We start from the raw sequence: 20678 nt of genomic DNA, 5'->3' as shown, positions 1-20678 counted from the left end.
CCCTAACACTACCTGTGTTTAAAAAAAATACTTCTATGAATTCTATAGAACATTACAGAAAATAATCCATATCCAGCAGTATTACAGATCTCTGATGAAACAATTACCTAGCCAATTCCTCAGAAATCCAATATTCTCTATATACTTTTGACACTCAATTTGAAGTCAAGGCAGAACTTCTTTAAAATCATATTTTTTATTCATTCAGTGTCACATATTGTAAATTTTCTAATAAATCAAACTACAAGGATTCAATGCCCCATTCATTCTAAATTAACTAATCGCAGCCTGGATAACAACAAACCATTGCAATTGGCTACAGACCCCAAGTGGTAGGAAGCGGGAAAATGTAAAAAAAAACCAGGCAGGATTTAATCCTCCTCCTGTGAGGTGACTCCTGCTTGTAAATTCATGCACCTAAAGGTTTGCTTGGTGATAACATCTATATTTTGTTCACGACCCAGATTTCCACAAACAATGATAACTTAAATGGGTACTAAAGAGTTCCTGATCCCTGCAGAATCATGAGCTATAGAAACAAACTAAGTATTTTCAGTAGAGGAAGGAAACCGTTAGAACTGCAAGGGCACAAACTTAAAAAGTGATTGATTTTTTTTAAAGTTAAAACTAACTTTAAAATACTGTGCTTATGTATGAGCATTGTATATTACAAATGTCATTAAAAAGTAGCATCACAGAGTCAAACAATTAATGACTTGAATACTTTGGGTAAGTATTTTAATTTTAAGATATGATTTTAAAATTGTTCAGCAGGAACAAATCTGCGCTAAAATTCTGCAGTTGGAAGATTGAGTACTGTTAATCATTTTACACAGATCCAAAATAACAAAACTAAAAGTAAAAACAAGCACCTTAAACTCCAACGAGCATTTGTTTCACAATTTCTCATTTATCTCCTGTATTCATACACAGACATTGTTTACATTTCAGTATTTGCTCTTTGAGGATTATCCAAATCATTTTATTTTCCCAAAAGTACTCCCTTAATTTGATATAACCACCCTATATAGAACATATTCCTATTAAATGTACTGTGTCAACCATTATGATAAAATCTCCAAAAACTCTAAACTATAATGCAGTTCATTCTTTATTAACATTTTAAGAAACTATCACACCCAACATTTACATTTTCATGAATAAGTTTTTGATTTTCACTCAAGGATCAATAAATGTATTCAGCAAAGTTGGGTGAGAGTTTCTTCCACTCAGAAAATATTACAGTAAATTGGATTTTGACCTGAGGACTCCTGACCAAAGTCCTGATCTCTATTCCTAAATCTGTTTTAAGCCTTACCGTCAGAGCTGGGCTGATCTTTGACAGGGGGCTGAACGTCCTCAGTCCCAGTTTCAGCGCCCTCTGGTTGGATTATCAAGTTCTGCTCAGGTGCAGGACTTGGATTGCTGCTGTTCTCCTGCTTCATTGGAGAAGCATCTGCTATAGAACTCTGATTACTGTTCTCATCTAATTTACAAACACCAAAAAATTGAATTAGATAAAATTAATTTTACACATTTGACAAAATGCTACAGGAATGAAACAGAAAGCAACGGGTGAAGGCACAGAAAAAGGACCAATTGCAGGTGAACACAACTTTGGATTTTGGTCTTTTCCTACCCCCATCAAAGAACCACCAAGTTTTTCTGAATGCGGTTGAAATGTAAATGGTTCAAATTCGTTAAACGTACAACTTTTCCAAAAGCCCACACAGGATTTACTCCTAATAAATATCTTCTATTGATAGTTACTTTTGAATGCACAGGAAGTTTTTACATTGTGTTTCGCAGTGCATGGCCAATATCAAAAACCTGCATACTGTTCTCCCACATTTATATTTTTATCATTCACACTTTGCAGAAAGTCACCTTTAAGTTAGCCTTCAGACAACACAGCATCTCTCCTCTTAAGTAGTCTTGAAGACTGTACAAAAATAGAAGATGCTGATCTACCACACAGAGGCAGGTTCAACTGAAGCATTCAAAAGGGAATTATTAAATCATCTGAAAAAGAACGTGCAGGAGGAAAAGGTGGGAGAACGATACCAATGGAATTGTACATCTTTTCTCCAAAGAGCTGGTACAAACTTGATGTGCTAAATAGGCTCTTGCAAGCTACAAGAATTTTGTGAGCTACCCATGTTTGTACAACCCAATTTTGTGTCATAAACCAGGTTCATTAATAGGCTGAAATGACTCAGGTCATTCAAATGATCAATTAAATGATCATAATTTTGATATCATGTTTTTTAAAAATTGCAGTTAGGAACTTCACACTTTTCAGTACCATAATTTGCTCGCGGGCCTCCCTCAGGAAAACAAGGGTGGCATAGTAATGGGCTTAAAAGTTTGGTCCACTACTGCAACAGTAATAAACTTTGCTTAGTATTCCATTATACAGTTTCTTTGGCCAAGCCAAGCCTTTAACCTAAAGGTGCAAAACAAATTCATCCCACTATAAATTCATTCATTAAAAGCTGTCCCACAATTGGCAACCCTGGTGCCTGGAATATACGTAGGAATGATGTAGGTTGTAACACAATGAATAAGAAGATTGTGTTTCAATTATTTTCTTCCACTGCACCTGGGGTTTCTTTGTCACTAAAAATCTCTTCAATTATATTGTTTGCTTCAGAGTTCATTAATCCTTTACCTATTTTTGTCTCTGCGTGCATATTGTTAATTCAATATTAGCACTATATTATGATATAATAGTTATTTTCCCTTATGCCATTAAATAACTTACACATAGTGGCGGCAAGTTGAGGAGCAAATGAGGAACCATAAAATATCATATTCAGAATGCATTGCCAATACTTAGTTCAAAAGAGAAACATGAAACATATCCTGGTAAAATATGAAACTCAGTCCAGAATCTTAGCTGCACAGAATTTCATAATTGTGAGTGTATGAAGTATCTGTTTGGTCCATGGTATTTACACAAAATCTCCGAATGAGCATCATGACTTTGTGGCACGCTCCTATTGTTTCCTCATAACCCTGTACATTATGATTATTTAAATAAATATAGTGCCCTCTTGAATGTCTTGACCAGAATTCAGAAGTGTTTTCTGTACACAAAATGCTTCCTGGGTTAAAAAGTATTTTTCTCATCATATTTATTGCTTTTGCAAATCACTTCAAATCTCTGCCCTCTCATTCTTGATCCTTTCATGATCGAGAACATCTTCTACTCACCTACTTTGTCCACACTTCTCAAATTTGCAAACTTCTATAAAAGCTCCTTTTAGCCTTCTCTCCTCCAAAGTGAACAGTCCCAGCTTCTCCAATTTACCTCCATTATTGAAGTTCCTCATCACCGGCATCATTATTGGAAATGTCTTCTCCAATTTCTTCAACGTATTCATGTCCTTCCTGTTGTGTGGCACTTGGAACTGTACACAATACCCCAGCTGAGATCTAATGTAGTGTCTTATACAAGATAAGCATAACCTCCTTGTTCTTATACTTTATGCCCCTATTAACGATGCCTAGAATACTGTATGCTTTATTAAATGCTTTCTCCATCTGTCCTACCACCTTTAATGTTTTATGCTCATTTATACCCAGGTCTCTGCACCTACACACCCTTCACAGTTGTTACTTTTATTTTTTAACGTCTCTCCATGTTCTAAAATGCATCACCTCACCTTGCCATATTGAACTTTATCTGCTACCGATCTACCCACTCTGCTAATTTGTGGTGTCCTTCTGAAGTTCTACACTGTTGTCCTCACAGTTTACAATGCTTTCAAGTTTTGTATCATACCTAAACTTTTAAAACTGCCCCTACACTCCAAGATCTGAATCATGAATGTAAATCAAGAAAAACAGGGGTCCTAATAAAACAAGGATTCTGGGATAGTCCGACACAAACCTTCCTTCAGCCTAAAAATTATCCTTTAACCATTACAGATCAAAGTGAAGTTCAATATTTAAACAGATATCTCAATCATTTCACTTACATTTTAAGCGTAGGAATTCCATTCATGGAATCATGAATAGACAGTGACTGTTCTACTCATGCATTAGGGCGGCACGGTGGCTCAGTGGTTAGCACTGCTGCCTCACAGTGCCAGGGACCTGGGTTCGATTCCACCCTCAGGTAACTGTCTGTGGAGTTTGCACATTCTCCCCGTGTTTGCGTGGGTTTCCTCCGGGTACTCCAGTTTCCTCCCACAGTCCAAAGATGTGCAGATTAGGTGGATTGGCCAAGCTAAATTGCCCGTAGTGTTCAGGGGTGTGTAGCTTAGGTGGGTTATAGGGGGATGGGTCTGGGTGGGATGCTCCAAGGGTCGGTGTGGACTTGTTAGGCCGAAGGGCCTGGTTCTACACTGTAGGGATTCTATGATGATGAATCAGCCAGATTTTTTGCTGATTAGCATCCTCCACCAACAACTGCTTCTCATTAAAAAATGAAGGTCAGAAAGAACTCGCTAATCAAATTATAAAAGATTTGCTTTTAAAAAATAAATTAAATAAATTAAGGGACAGTTAAATTTGAGCAAGAAAGGAATGTGCAAAGAAATATGATTTCCATCATAAATTAAAAAAAAGAACAGATAGGAGAATAAAAAGTTGATAAAAACCTATATATCTACTTGGATCCAAAAACAGGAAGTGTTCCATTGTGACAACAAAATAGGCAAAAGTCCGAACACAGAACATAGAACATTACAGTGCAGTACAGGCCCTTCAGCCCTCGATGTTGCGCCAACTTGTGAAACCAATCTGAAGCCCATATGACCTACACTATTCCATTATCATCCATATGTTTGTCCAATGACCATTTAAATGCCCTTAAAGTTGGCGAGTCTACTACAGTTGCAGGCAGGGCATTCCACGCCCTTACTACTCTCCGAGTAAAGAACCTACCTCTGACATCTGTCCTATATCTGTCACCCCTCAATTTAAGGGAAATGCAAGAACTGTGTTGTATGTAAATGTTTCTGTCATGTATATTTACTATACCTTTCCTCACTACAAAGCTAGAGAATATGGTAGAAGTTTGAGAAATATTCTGATACAGTGGATAAAAGAAATCAAGTGGTTCTTGAAAAATTTTAGCCAATGGAAAAAGTACTCCCTTTTTCTTTTCATACATTATATATGAGAAAAAAGGCTCTGCATGCAAGGCTTAATAAACTTTAACTGACATTCTCCCTCAACGTTGCTGACAGTCATTTATTCATGATGCAGGGATCTGAAACGGTTGCGATATTTAGTTGCCAAGCTGGAATGATAGATAATATGGCACATACTTTATAATTCATCTCTCAGGTTCAGGCACTCCTTATATGCCATGTATTTAAATAGGTATATCTACATTTCAGGTCAAATTTTGAGAGGGTGAACCAGCCTCATATGACTTGGTCGATCCTGAAATAAGCTTCAACACAATGTTGTATACCTATGACTGAGGTCAGATGTTTTTCCTGTGATGATACTATGGCTTTAAGATGTGTATTTTGTCCTTTTTTGTTTGGAGAGAGGTTTTAAGGCAGAGGTGATGAAGTGTCTACTCAAACTTGTAAAATAAACAGCTTGTGAAACCTTTTAAAGCTGGAACAATAGGAGCAGCCTGAATAAATAGGGCCAGCTCCCACAGAACCAGGAGTTTTAGATTTTTAGTTTTTCAGTAGCAGTTGCTGGGGTCTCAGCACAGCTCGGAAGCTGCAGTGCATCTCTCCCGGCTGCGCCCTCTCTCAATAGTTTTCTCTTGATGCTTTTCCCTCCTGGGCTGCTAGAATTGCAAGTGAGACAATCTATTTTGTTGACTTTGCCAAGGGGGTGTTTATGGAATGCTACTATATTGGAACAGTCACTGTTTAGGAGTAAAACAATCTATTATTCTGTTAAGTTTTCCCATAGAGTTAAGTTATTCCAATTTCTTCTTTCTTTTGTTGTATTTTAACGATAGCGTATGAATAAAATGTGTTTTGCTTTAAATCTGAGAGTTCGACCAATTGAATTGTATCCAGAATGAAATGCTGGGCACTTGCCTTCCCAATAATGTGGCATAATAGGGGCTAGGCTATCTTCTTAATGTGTTTTTAGGGGGTCCATAATATTACCATTTACAATATTGCCTCACTCTGCAGTCACAAAGTCCAAATTACCATCATTACCACATTTAGTAAATTCTCCAGAGATTCACTTTTCAACATTTCTTAACCTAAAACATTACGTCCAGTGTTATGCTTCCCCAGCATCTTTTTCCTTGTTCTTCAATTGCTTCCCTTTCCCCAAACCAACAAATTTAAAAGTTCTCAATTTTGTTTACAAAACTCCAAAAAAAAGTCACATCACCCATATTATAATCGTGTCCTCATCTGCACCAACTTCTATACCAGAGTCTCAGCCACCTAAGGCCTCCACTCAGAATTCCCACTTAAATACCTATATCATGCTGCTTTTGGACTAACTAGACAGGTCATGTAGAGGAAAACAAGGCAAAGTGAGAGTGGAGGACAGACAGGTACATGGCATCAGAGATGCAGGGGTGAGTGACAAGAAACAGTAAGCAAGAGAATGACTGCGAGCTAAAGAGTCCAGGAGCGCATGAGAGAGAGAAACACATCCGTCTCTGCCAAACAATCACATAAATGAAAAATAGTTTTTTGTGATATCCTTATTTCTTGCATATGATGAATTTTCTCACATATATAAAATATAATTGGAAACTTTTGGGATTTCAAATTTAATTATAATACTTTTTTGCCCTGCAAGGTAGAGCCTCTTTACTAGCTGGGACAAGCTGCACTAGATGCCATCCATGAAATCATGGAAGCACACAACACTAAAAGGAGTATGTTTAATCACTCAAGTTTATGCTGGCTCTTTGAAGGAACAGCTGCTTTTGGTCAACACATTCACAACTTTGTTATATTCCCATCCTCAGGTACCAATCCTATATCCTATTAAAATTATTTTTGGACCACTACCACTTGAAATAGAGTGTTCCAAAAAAAGTTTTAGCCAGTGTCAAACCTGAAAGCAAAAAAGTTTTCTTAAACATAAAACTAGAAATTTTTTTAGAGTAATGACCACTATTATATTTAAGAATAGCTTGAAATTTAAAGGAAGAGATTATTTTAACTTTATGATCACCAAATTTTATAACTTCACATCATTACTAATTCGGTTCTGTGCTTAATACTCCAATGGGTCACAATAACTAGATAGTGCACATTAGCAATAAGGCCAGCTGAACAAAATTCTTGTAAAATTCAGCTATTATGCCATTATGAAAAGATCTACAATCTACCAAAAACACAAGAAATACATCTACCTTGAATATCCATCATGCCTGGCGAGGAGCTGTTTTCTGGAGTCGTCACTTCAGAGCCACATTTATCATCTCTCCCCTTTTTTTTATTCTTGTTCTTCTGTACCAAAAAAAAACAAATGTTGAGATTTGATCTAAAATTCTTATGACTTCTGTAAGTTAAACCTGGTTTAGTGGTTTACATCTCTGACCTTGATACTGTCAAGATTTTTGTGTAATACTTTTTACATCAATGTTTATGATGGCAATTCCATACATAAATATTTATAATGTTAGAAAGCCAAGAAAGATATGGTACTAATTTAATATGCAAACTTTACTAGTTTGACATGCTACATTTGGAGGCCTCACATCACTGAAAATACCGTGGAGCACATTGTCCAGATAATTCAGTTTTAAAACATGTATGGATGAAAACATTGTTACTTTTATTCAAAAGGGGACCTGTCATTTGTACTCACCTACAGAAAACAACCAAACATATAAATATATGAATTAGGAGAATAGGAATCCACCGCCAATTAAGCTTGCTCCACTATTCAGTAATATCAGGGCTGATCAACCTACTGCACATTTGCACCTATTCCAAATAACCTTTCACTTCATTGCTCGTCAAGAATGTATCTACATCTGCCTTAAATACATTCAAGGACTCTGCTTTCACCACTTTTGCAGGAAAACAGTTCCAAAAAGGCACTCAACCCTCGAGAAAAATGATCCCCTAATCTTCATCTTAAATGGACAATCTCTTATTTTTAAGCAGTGATCCCAGTTCCACAAGACAAATCATATTTTCCACATCTATCCACTTGAGACCCAAATTTGCATATGGCCTTCCCTGTCTGCTCACACTAGTCTAATGGCTGGTCTCAAAATTCCTCAGCGTAACCACTAACGCATCATCCCAAACAGCCACTACCCCACCTAAAAAAAGTTATTTTATTTCTTTTACTCCTCGGTAGTTTTTCCTCCACATAACCTTTCATCACAACTAATGGCACAGTATGTTTGTTGCGTTCCCACAAATTGCTCAAAACATATGCTGAACTATTTTTACCTTACTTACTACATCTCCCTCAGTACTTGAAGTCTAAAGTAAGGATTTAAACAAAAGTAAAAATATATTTGACAGAAACAAAATTACTTTGAATTTTATTATCTTTTAATGTCTTTGTTGAAAGTTTACACTTAGAAGCATCAACTTCCTCCAAGTGAGTAGAGGAGAGCAGGAACAAGATCAATACTAAATGCCTGGCTCTCAGTCATCCGTGGTTTCTCCAAATCTGAATGAGCAATTTACCATTACCAAAATGGCATTATAATTATTTATTCTACTATTAGATCCATAGATAGGTGGTTAATTTGAAAACGGACACACAATACTCCCTGGGCAATTCAAATTCAGCTACTGAAGTGATTTATGCTCCCCTACATCTCAATATACTTGACTGCAGAACAACAACTTACATCATCAACTTTAGGTTCCGTTACAGGCACCCATTTGTAGATCCTTAGTGATGTGTCACCAACAGTTACCCATTTCTTCTCCCTGTTTCAGGAAAGGAACAGATTTAAAACTTAAAAGCGGGTACTCTAATAGCGTTTTATATTTTCATGTTCATGTGTAAAAGTGATTACAATTTAACATTTTACTTATTTAAAAAAATCTAAGCTGCTATTTTGGAGGTATTACACACAAGTATTGGCAAAGAAACATCAAATAGAGTTCAAGGAGATTCAGAAGACGATAAAAATACCAAGTCCTCTGGACAAACTACTAAATCAAGGCCGTAATTTCCTGAGGTGGAAGTAAAAGTTAAAAATAACGCTACTAAAGCAGCATTAGGGAGTTTCCAATGCCCAATTCAACAATTTTCAACACGATTGAATCTGTTTCTGGTAATGTTGGTCATCTAAGTACTGTCTGTGGAACCAAGTTGTCTACAATATAGATTTTTGAAAACATAGATAGAAGCATATTTTACCTACTGAATTAAAAAGTAAGAAGAATATGGGGAAGCTTCCAAAAAAAAAACGTTTAGAGCCACGCAACTTATATAGGATTTGAGAGAGAAAAACTGAAAAGGATCCTGACTCTTATGTCTATGTAGTAGTCATACATATCCCATGATCATATGTGTTCAACTTCTACATCTATACTAATAGCACCTAGCTCCAACTCACTACCACCCACTCAACAGTTACAGTTTGGTTGTCATCCAGTTTTAAATAAATCATATTTTCTTCAGATTATGTAGAAAATGTTATGTTACTTCTATTTTCAGAACACTTCTCAGGTTGAACACATGCAATCTCTGCATTGGTTCATACCTGAGCAGAGCATCTGACTCCACATTGATGCTAGAGGATGAAGACAATCATGTCCCACTGAAATTGTATGCCCGTGTCACAACCAGATTGTGTCATTATAAAATTAGGTCACATGGGCTTCAGGCTAAGTGTGCCAATTGGGATACAAAATAAAACTTTATAGGTAGGAGATAGAGGGTAAGGGTGAACAAAGAACAAAGAAAATTACAGCACAGGAACAGGCCCTTCCGCCCTCCAAGCCTGCGCCAATCCAGATCCTCTATCTAAACCTGTCGCCTATTTTTCAAGGATCTGTATCCCTCTGCTCCCTGCCCATTCATGTGTCTGTCTAGATACATCTTAAACGACGCTATCGTGCCCGCCTCTACCACCTCCACTGGCAACGCGTTCCAGGCACCCACCACCCTCTGCGTAAAAAACTTTCCACGCATATCTCCCTTAAACTTTTCCCCTCTCACCTTGAAATCGTGACCCCTAGTAATTGAGTCCCCCACTCTGGAAAAAAGCTTCTTGCTATCCACCCTGTCTATACCTCTCATGATTTTGTAGACCTCAATCAGGTCCCCCCTCAACCTCCATCTTTCTAATGTAAATAATCCTAATCTACTCAACCTCTCTTCATAGCTAGCGCCCTCCATACCGGGCAACATCCTGGTGAATCTCCTCTGCACCTTCTCCAAAGCAACCACATCCTTATGGTAATGTGGCGACCAGGACTGTACGCAGTATTCCAAATCTGGTCGAACCAAACTGCAACATGACCTGCCAACTCTTGTACTCAATATCCCATCTGATGAATGAAAGCATGCCGTGTGCCTTCTTGACCACTCTATCGACCTGCGTTGCCACCTTCAGGGTACAATAGACCTGAACACCCAGATCTCTCTGTGCATCAATTTTCCCCAGGGCTTTTCCATTTACTGTATAGTTCGCTCTTGAATTGGATCTTCCAAAATGCATCACCTCGCATTTGCCTGGATTGAACTCCATCTGCCATTTCTCCACCCAACTTCCAATCTATCTATATTCTGCTGCATTCTCCGACAGTCCCCTTCACTATCTGCTAGTCCACCAAACTTAGTGTCATCAGCAAACTTGCTAATCAGAACATCTATACCTTCCTCCAGATCATTTATGTATATCACAAACAACAGTGGTCCCAACACAGATCCCTGTGGAACACCACTGGTCACAGCTCTCCATTTTGAGAAGCTCCCTTCCACTACAACTCTCTGTTTCCTGTTGCCCAGCCAGTTCTCTATCCATCTAGCTAGTACACCCTGGACCCCATGCAACTTCACTTTCTCCATCAGCCTACCATGGGGAACCTTATCAAACGCCTTACTGAAGTCCATGTATATGACATCTACTGCCTTTTCCTCATCTATCCACTTTGTCACTTCCTCAAAGAATTCTATCAAGTTGGTAAGACATGACCTTCCCTGCACAAAACCATGCTGCCTATCACTAACAAGTCCATTTTCTTCCAAATGTAAATAGATCCTATCCCTCAGTATCTTCTCCAGCAGCTTCACTACCACTGACGTCAAGCTCACCGGTCTATAATTACCTGGATTATCCTTGCTACCCTTCTTAAACAAGGGGACAACATTAGCAACTCTCCAGTCCTCCGGGACCTCACCTGTGCTCAAGGATGCTGCAAAGATATCTGTTAAGGCCCCAGCTATTTCCCCTCTCGCTTCCCTCAGTAACCTGGGATAGATCCCATCCGGACCTGGGGACTTGTCCACTTTAATGCCTTTTAGAATACCCAACACTTCCCCCCCCCCCCTTATGCCGACTTGACCTAGAGTAATCAAACATCTATCCCTAACCTCAACATCCATCATGTCCCTTTCCTCAGTGAATACCGACGCAAAGTACTCATTAAGAATCTCACTCATTTTCTCTGACTCCTCCCATAACTTCCCTCCTTTGTCCTGGAGTGGGCCAACCCTTTCTGTAGTTACCCTCTTGCTCCTTATGTATGAATAAAAGGCTTCAGGATTTTCCTTAACCCTGTTTGCTAAAGATATTTCATGACCCGTTTTAGCCCTCTTAATCCCTCGTTTCAGATTGGTCCTACTTTCCCGATATTCTTCCAAAGCTTCGTCTGTTTTCAGTCGCCTAGACCTTATGTATGCTTCCTTTTTCCTCTTTGCTAGTCTCACAATTTCACCTGTCATCCATAGTTCCCTAATCTTGCCCTTTCTATCCCTCATTTTCACAGGGACACGTCTCTCCTGCACTCTAATCAACCTCTCTTTAAAAGCCTCCCACGTATCAAATATGGATTTACCCTCAAACAGCTGCTCCCAATCCACATTTCCCAGCTCCTGTCGAATTTTGCTATAGTTGGCCTTCCCCCAATTCAGCACTCTTCCTTTAGGACCACTCTCGTCTTTGTCCATCAGTATGCTAAAACTTACGGAATTGTGATCACTATTCCCAAAGTAATCCCCTACTGAAACTTCAACCACCTGGCCGGGCTCATTCTCCAACACCACATCCAGTATGGCCACTTCCCGAGTTGGACTATTTACATATTGCTCTAGAAAACCTGCCTGGATGCTCCTTTCAAATTCTGCTCCATCTAAACCCCTAACACTAAGTGAATCCCAGTCAATGTTGGGAAAATTAAAATCTCCCATCACCACCACCCTGTTGCTCCTACATCTTTCCATAATCTGTCTACATCTTTGTGCCTCTATCCCAACAGCAAGCGAAAAAGGCCTGTAGTACAGCCCCAACACCGATACTGTACCCTTCCTATTTCTGAGCTCTGCCCATATTGCCTCACTGCTCAAGTCCTCCATAGTGCCCTCCTTTAGCACAGCTGTGATATCCTCTTTGACCAGTAATGCAACTCCTCCACCCCTTTTACCTCCCTCTCTATCCCGCCTGAAGCATCTATATCCTGGGATATAGAGTTGCCAATCTTGCTCTTCCCTCAACCAAGTCTCAGTAATAGCAATAACAGTGGAGGGCTGTTTTTTCCAACTGGAGGCCTGTGACCAGCAGTGTTCTACAGGGATCAGTACTGGGTCCATTTCTGTTTGTCATTTACCTAAGAGATTTGGAAGAGAATAGCGGAGGATTTGTTAGTAAATTTGCGGATGACATGAAAATTGACAGTATAGTGGACAGTGAAGAAGGTTATCTAAGATTACAAAGAGATCTCAATCAATTGGGTCCATGGATTGAAGAGTGGCAGATGGAACTTAATTTGGATAAAATGGAGTTTTGCATTTTGGCAAAATAAACAAGGGCATGTAGTGATTGAAAGGAGGTTGGCTAAATGGACCTCATGGAGTACGAGTTCCCTGATTGGGGCTGTTAACCTGGGCCAATCAGGGAGTCCAGCTAACAGATATTAACAAGGGTCTCAGGGATTCTCCTCATTCTAGGGACTGGGTCTGAGCTAGATGGTCAAAGTTCATGTACTGTGTAAATGAGGGGTGACTTGGTGACAGCATACCAGCCTCCCTAGTTTTTTCAGGCCGGACTTACACGATTAATGGTAGAGCACTGCGCAGTGTAATAGAACAGAGACACCTAGGGGTTCGGGTACATAATTCTTTGAAATTTGTGCCACACGTAGGTAGGGTGTTTAAGAAGGCGTTTAACACAGTTGTCTTCATTGCTTAGGCCTTTGAGTACAGGAGTTGTGATGTCATGTTCAAGTCGTACAGGACATTGCTGAGGCTTCTTCTGGAAGACCGTATGCAGTTCTGCTTGCACTGTTATAGGAAGGATATTATTAAATTGGAGAGGGTTCAGAAAAGATTTACCAGAATGTTGCCAGGAATGGAGGATTTGAGTTAATAGACTGAACAGGCTGGGACCTTTTTTCACTGGAGCATAGTAGATTGAGGGGTGACCTTCTAGAGGTTTATAAAATCACGAGGGGCAGTGATATGGTGAACAGCAAAGGTCTTTTCCTTAAGGTGGGAGAGTTCAAAACTAGGAAGCATAGGTCAGAGGTCAAAGATTTAAAAAGGACATGAGGGGCAACTTTTTTTTTAAAAACAGAGTGGTGAGTGGGTGGAATGAACTGCCAGAGGAAGTGGTGGACACAGGTACAGTTACAACATCTAAAAGATATTTTGATATGCACGTGAATTGGAAATATTTGGAGGGATATGGGCCAAATACAGGCAGGTGAGACTAGTCTAGTTCGGAAAAATAGTCGGCGTGGATTAGTTGGACCGAAGGGTCTGTTCCCATGCTATGTTACTCTAAATCTCTCTTTACTAATGAGTCATCCACAACCTTGCAGAATTTAAGATCAAACTACATGTAACCTAGCTCTCAGTACCCCTTACCAATCTTATCCTTGGTGACCTATACTTGTCCAGCTCTCCAAAATAAATAAAACTATTTTTGTTTAAACGTCTCATTAGCCTCAAGTTCCTTTCTCCAGAAACTCTTCTCGCTTTATAACATATTTCTTTCTACTTCTGACCCCTGAATCTTGTACATCTCCATGCCTCAAGCCCACTTTAAATGGTCATCCCTACAGCTAACAAGGTCCCACACTCTAATTGCCTGCTTGTACCCATTCATCTCAAGATACTTCCCTTAACACTCTTGTAAACTTGTTCAAATTTTTGTTAACCTCTTTCAACATTCGTTTGGTTTAGCTTCTATGAAGGATAAGACATTTTATGATAAACTGCTACATCAAGATAAGTTGTTGCGGCATGAACAATATACATGAGTTTTACAACATTTAAACAAACTCTTTAAAGAACAAAACCAAAATATTTGAGAACTTAAATTAAGGTTTGATCATAGCCTTCATGGATATATTTAGCATACAATTACCTCAGGTTTTTTGTAAAAGTTTGTTCATGGGATAGAAGTGTCACTGGTTGGGCTTACATTTAATGCTCTGAAGAAGGCAGTTGTGAGCTGCATTCTTGAAATTTAAAGACATCAGAGGGACAGGGAGAGAGAGAGAGACAGATGGAGACAGAGAGAAAGAGAGACAAAGAGAGAGTAGGAGAGAGAGAGAGATAGAGACAGAGAGAACTGGTAGCCTCACAAGTACCTTGTAGTGTTAATGTTTTAATGGTACTTCATGCCACACAGGCACTTCACAAATGGTGGGAACGTCTGGCCCCCATTAGGACTGTATAATGAAAATAAAGAGCGCTTCCATTATCTTGTTCAAGCTGAAAAACTGAAGCAGATATAATTGTTCCTGCATAGTTGAGTATTGTTGACGGGGCTGGGGGGGATATTTAGCCAGAGAAGCTTGGTTCCAACACTTTTGAAGAAATAGTTGAAATCCTACAGAGTCATTTTTCATTAAGAAAATTAGGGATTGCTGGAAGGTCCAGATTCCACAAACGCTACTACAAGCACGATAGTAAGTTTCTCCCCACATTTATAGCTATTTTAAAATTAGAAGAATTTAGTGAATTCGGCAACAACTTTAAAGAGCCAAGGAAGCTCAACAGTTAGCCTCAAGCATAAGAATTCATAAAATGGCAGTTGAGACACAAGCACCATGAACATACAAAACTGGCCATCAGTGTAGATAAACAGGTGACACAACAGCAAGTTGTTGGTATTTTAAAAAAAAGCTGCATGCAGAAACTCTGGGGCAAAAGGGCACTATGATTGGGTGTGTTTGAGGAAGAAACATGAAAATAAGGTAAAAGTACAAAATATCGAACAGTAGGAAGAAAATCTACATGTCACAAAAAAGGGCATGAGAAAAGCCAGACTCTCAGTTTGAAGAGGAGCTGTTATTAAATATATTGGCCATTTCTCACAATACCAACTGATACTGGGTTATCCTGGGTGAGAATGAAACAGACACCGGAAAACAGTTTTATTGTTACCTGAAAGTGTGTAACAGGAGCTGCTGAGCCACATTGCACTGCTTCCTTCAAAATTGCAATAAGAGAACATACACAGGCACTGTATCAATGTGAATGTCAAGTTGAGTTATATGGTCAGTCTTATGATTTGTCCATTCACATTAACAAAGTGTATTTATCCAACTTTATTCGGAAGGGCGTGGTTGGAGAAAAATCAAACAACTGGGCTGAAGCAAATCACTTGTCAGATTCTGAGATTGATCTCTCGCAAATTCTAAAGAAACATGCCACTGTTTTCAATGGGGATCTGGGATGCATGGAAAAGATCTTTGTCACATTGAAAATCAAGCATGAGAGAGTCAAGTAAAAGACTGCAAGGCTAATCACTGCCTTATTCAATCAGACCAAAAGTCAAGACCGAATTAGAGAGGTTGGTCAAGTCAGGAGTCTTTGAATGAGTGATTGGGCCACACCTCTTGTACCAGTGATGAAGAAAGATGGATCAGTATGCATCTGCAGTGATTTTAAAGTCACTATTAATCTGCATGGTAAGCACTGCCCTTTGCCTTTAATCGATTGACCTTCTTGCTGGACTAGGTGAAGGTCAGCTTTTCAGTAAAATTGATTTACATTCATCTGGAAATAGGCTTGACTGAGTCTTAGAAATACTTGCCAACTGTAACAGAAAAAGACTATTCAAATACAAGACACTTCCATTTGGAATCACATCTGCACCTGTCATTCCAACATGCCACACATCAACTTTTAATTGGATTCAAAGGAGTCCAGTATTACCTAAAAGATATTTTAGTCATGGGGAGAAATGATAAGGAGCATCTCCACAATTTAGATGTTACTCTGCACAGACTTGAAGATTATGGCCGAAGAGAGAGGAGACACAAGTGATGATTTTTTAAAATCTTCTATCAAATGTTTAGGCCATATCACTGATACTAAGGGACTACAATAATCATCTTCAAAAGTAAAAGCCATAACCGAGACAGCAGCACCTAAAAGTGTAAACCAACTATGATCATTTTTGCGTTTGCTAAATCAATATGACAGGTTTGTCACAAATCTTGCAACCATTCTCAAGCCGTGGCACAATTTATTATTCTGAAACAAGAATTTAAAGTGAGAAGATCAATATGAAAGAGACTTTACACATGTCAAAGAGGCTTGGGTCAAAGGTCCTGGCCCATTTTGACCCAGTTACTGTTGGAACTAACATGTAAGCATCACCATATGAAGTAGGAGGTGTCTTTTCCTCATATTTTATCCAATTGTGAAGAGTAGCTAATAGCTTTAGCATCAAAATCATTAAAGCAGAAATGAACACTACACAGATAGAGAAAGAAGCTCTAGGAATCATTTTTGGCATTACATTATTTGACCAATACATGTCATAGAGTCACACAGCATGGAAACAGACCTTTCAGTCAAACCAGTCTATGCTGAACATAATCCCAAACTAAAATAGTCCCACCTGCCTGTCCCTGGCCCATATCCCTCCAAACCTTTCCTATTCATATATCCATCCAAATGTCTTTTAAACATTGTAACTGTACCCACATCCACCACTTCCTCAGGAAGTTCATTTCACACACGAAGAGGTGACCTGATAGAAGTTTATAAAATAATGAGAGGTATAGATAAGGTTGAAGTAGTTGTTTTTTTCCCTAAGATGGGGAATTTCAAGACTGGGGGAGGGTGGGGTACATTTTTAAGATGAGAGGAGCGAGATTTAAAGACAATTTTTTTTAAACACAAAGGGTGGTATGACAGGAATTTACCATACTATTAGAGCATTGACCACAATATTTAGGTCTACTGCAGGGATACCTTCTCTGTCAGTGAGCCATATGCAGAGGTGGGCACTGTTACTGTCAGCTGATACTTATACAATTAAGTATCAGCAATCCAACTTACATGGGAATGCTGATGGGCTTTCTAGACTACTTTTGCCAAATGAGTTGACCAGAATCAATACTTACGTGAACATTTTCCACTTTGAAGAAATGGAGAACACTCCAATTATGGCAGGACTAATTAAGAAGCACACTAGAAATGATCCACTCTTATCAAAAGTGATGGACATGGTTCTTTGTGGCAAGATCAGAGGAAGAAACCCAAAACTGAAGCCATGTGTCACATGGAAGCGAGGATTAACAGTACAAGCAGGATGTCTTCTATACAGGATGAGGGTCTTCATTCCACCACATCTAAGGAACCGTGTGTAAGATCAACTACATGAAGGTCACTGTGGCATTGTCAGAACAAGGGAGATAACCATAGGCTATTTTTGGCGGCCAGGGCTCAACTCTGAAATTGAAAGGACAGACTTGCCCAAGTTTCACAACTTCCATCAGCGCCGTTACATCTAAAACACTAGTGGTTAAAGCCAATAAGAAAAATAAACTGCCATCCAAGGTGCAATGACAGCCACACAGCAATGACATCCTCCAGAACATCTTTCTTACAGACTGTTGAACACACGATTGTAAATATTGTGAATGCTTTTATTTCAAGAATCTCTGATGTAAAGAGCGAGGGCTGTTGCAGCTTTGGTAAGTATGGTGGACTGTCATTTTAAGAATCCAATCATTGACAAGATCATGATATGGTCACCTCCCATTCTGGAGACAATAGGCTGAAGCACCAGAGGTTAGGGTCCACATTGGCACCAATGACATTGATAGAATATTTATGAGGCACTCAAAGTAGAATTTAGGGTGCTAGGCAAGAAACTGAAAAGCAGGACCTGCCTGCAGAGTGAACACCTGAACACATAAAGCACCTACAGTTAAACATTTTGGCCTCCTGGTCTTTCTTGAAACATAACAGTTAATATTACTGACGTCAGGCTAACAGGTCTGTAGTTTCCCATCTTCTCCCTCTCCCCTTTCTTAAACAGTGGAGTTAAGATTTGCAAACTTCCAATCTGCAGACATCATTGCAAAATTAATATAATTTGGTAAGATGATCACCAACATATCCGCAATATCCGTGCAGCCATCTCTTTCATCCTTAAGGCAATGGTCATCAGGTCCAAGAATTTACCCCAATAAAACTATTTTACTAGTATTAGTTTCTTTCAATTCCGCACACTCATTAAACTCTTGAATCTTAGTTATTGCAGAAGATTTGTGTGGAAACAAACAGCACTATTTTGCTTCACTGCCATTTTTCCACTTTCTATAAAAAAAATTTCTTGCCCCTGCTTGTAATGGACTCGCATCTGTTCTTTGCTAGTGTCTTTTAAATACCTATAGAAGCTTAAATAACTATAGAAGCTGTTTTTCTATTTCTTATTATTTTCTATTAATGTTAAGTTCTCTCAATTTCTTTGTCCTCCTTTGCGAAATCCTAAAACGCTCTCATATCCTCAGGTTACAAATATTTTTGGCAACTTTATAAGTTTCCTTATTTAATCAAACACAACATTTAACTTTCTATGTTTGCCATGGCTGTCTTGCTTTCCTTTTGGATATTTTTCTCTTAAAAGGACTTTTTGTTTTGAAAACCAAACATTAATTCTTTAAATATTAGCAACTGCCTGTTGGCCAAACATTTTAATCTCTTTATCCAATCCACCACAGTACTTTCCTAAATCAATGACCAATACCACCTAGAAGGACATGGGCAGCATATACCCTAGAACACCAGACTCACCTCCAAGCCACTCCATCATGACTTGCAAATAAAACCTATTCCTTCCAGGATTCTCCAGGGACCCTGAACTTTCTCCCTAATGACACTGTGGGTCACCTATACCAAATGGACTGACACGACTCCAGAAGGCAGCTCACCATCACCTTTTCAAGGGCACCTAGAGAGATGGCAATAAATGCTGGCCCAGCTAGCCATACCTACATCCCATGAATGAATAGACCCTCTTTAACTCAAAAACACTGAATCCTGTCCCTGTCAACACTACAGAATATTTCCTTTTTGCATATGCCCAAAATGTTAAAATATATATTCCATTCCCTATCTTGGTCATCCTGCAGCCAAGTCTCCATAAAGGCAACTTTTGCTTTTCAGTAGCGCCATCAATTCACGTAACTTGTTGCGAATGGTGAATGCATTCGTATAGAATTCTTACAACTTTCCCTTCTTAATGCTTCTGTATTTTGACCCTGGTTGATTCTAAAATTTGTTTCTGCCACTTTCTACTTACTTACATCTTTATCGCTTCCTAAAACCAGTTTGGTCTTATTTTGAGTTTCCTCTTATTTACAATGCCCTGATAAGCCAGTTTAAACCACTCCCAACAGCGTAAAGGAAACCAGACCTGCCAAGGTATAACCTATTATTCCTCGTACCCCCACCTGCCCTTGAACCAGTCCCAACGCCCTAGTAATCCAAAACCCTCATCTTTGGCACCATTTTTTTCAGACACATTAATTACCTCAATCTCCGTTTCAATACTGGCTTGCAACTCAGAGATCGCTGCTTTACAGGTCCTGCTTTTCAGTCGCTTGCCTAGCACCCTAAATTCTACTTTCAGGACCTCAATCTACCAGTGCCATTGGTGCCAACGTGGACCACAACCTCTGGCTTTTCAGCCTTTTCCAAAATATGGTCCTGCAACTGTTTTGTGACAGCCTTGAGCTGGCACCTAGGAGGCAACATACCATCCTGGATTAATGTCTGTGTCAGAAATGCCTTTTTCCCTAAGAAATTGTCTACCATTACTGCTTTTCTAATATTTCTTCCCCTCCACCACCACAACCCCAGTCCACCCCCGAAAAAAACTTGTTCAGGTCAGTCACTTGTGTTGCCATAATGTTAGCAGTTGCTTTCTTAAAAAACCATTGCCCTCAACATAAATCCAAAATGTAAAACCAATTAGTGTACAAGACACTTGGGGGACTCCTATACAATTTGCCTGATTTTTCTGGACTGCACAGCAATCACCAATTCCCCTCCACCTGTTTGGACTTGATCTGTGTTGTGACTTCTTCATTAAATTTGCTATCCATAGTTCTCAGCATGGCAGATACACCACAGAGATACCAGCCATCGCTCCAGTTCCAGATATTTTCTGATCAACCCGTTCAAATTTTATGACATATCTGGAATAAGTGGGACTTGAACCCTAGTCTCCTGGTCCAGAGGTAGGGACACTACCACTGCACCCTTCACCACTCAAGTTCCAAAATCTGGAGATGAACATTTTTCAACTGGAGACACTTCCCGCACGAAAT

At 39.2% G+C, this 20678-nt stretch overlaps 1 protein-coding gene across 3 annotated transcripts in view; it reads right to left on the bottom strand.

Moving 5' to 3' along the window:
- Positions 1 to 20678, bottom strand: part of bcl7a (BAF chromatin remodeling complex subunit BCL7A) — a 54763-nt gene that overhangs the window by 11097 nt on the left and 22988 nt on the right. For all 3 annotated transcript variants that reach the window (XM_048611598.1, XM_048611597.1, XM_048611600.1), the window contains exons 2-4: positions 8774 to 8855; positions 7310 to 7406; positions 1319 to 1486 (exon numbers count right to left, since the gene is read on the bottom strand). In XM_048611598.1, coding sequence (XP_048467555.1) covers positions 1319 to 1486; positions 7310 to 7406; positions 8774 to 8855 — 347 coding nt within the window. The remainder of the gene's footprint in view (positions 1 to 1318; positions 1487 to 7309; positions 7407 to 8773; positions 8856 to 20678) is intronic.

This window comes from Rhincodon typus, chromosome 24 (assembly GCF_021869965.1).
Source record: "Rhincodon typus isolate 14 chromosome 24, sRhiTyp1.1, whole genome shotgun sequence".
In the NCBI taxonomy this organism is placed as follows: Eukaryota; Metazoa; Chordata; class Chondrichthyes; order Orectolobiformes; family Rhincodontidae; genus Rhincodon; species Rhincodon typus.
Note: the sequence above shows the minus strand (reverse complement) of the source record. Positions and strands in the feature narration are given on the sequence as shown.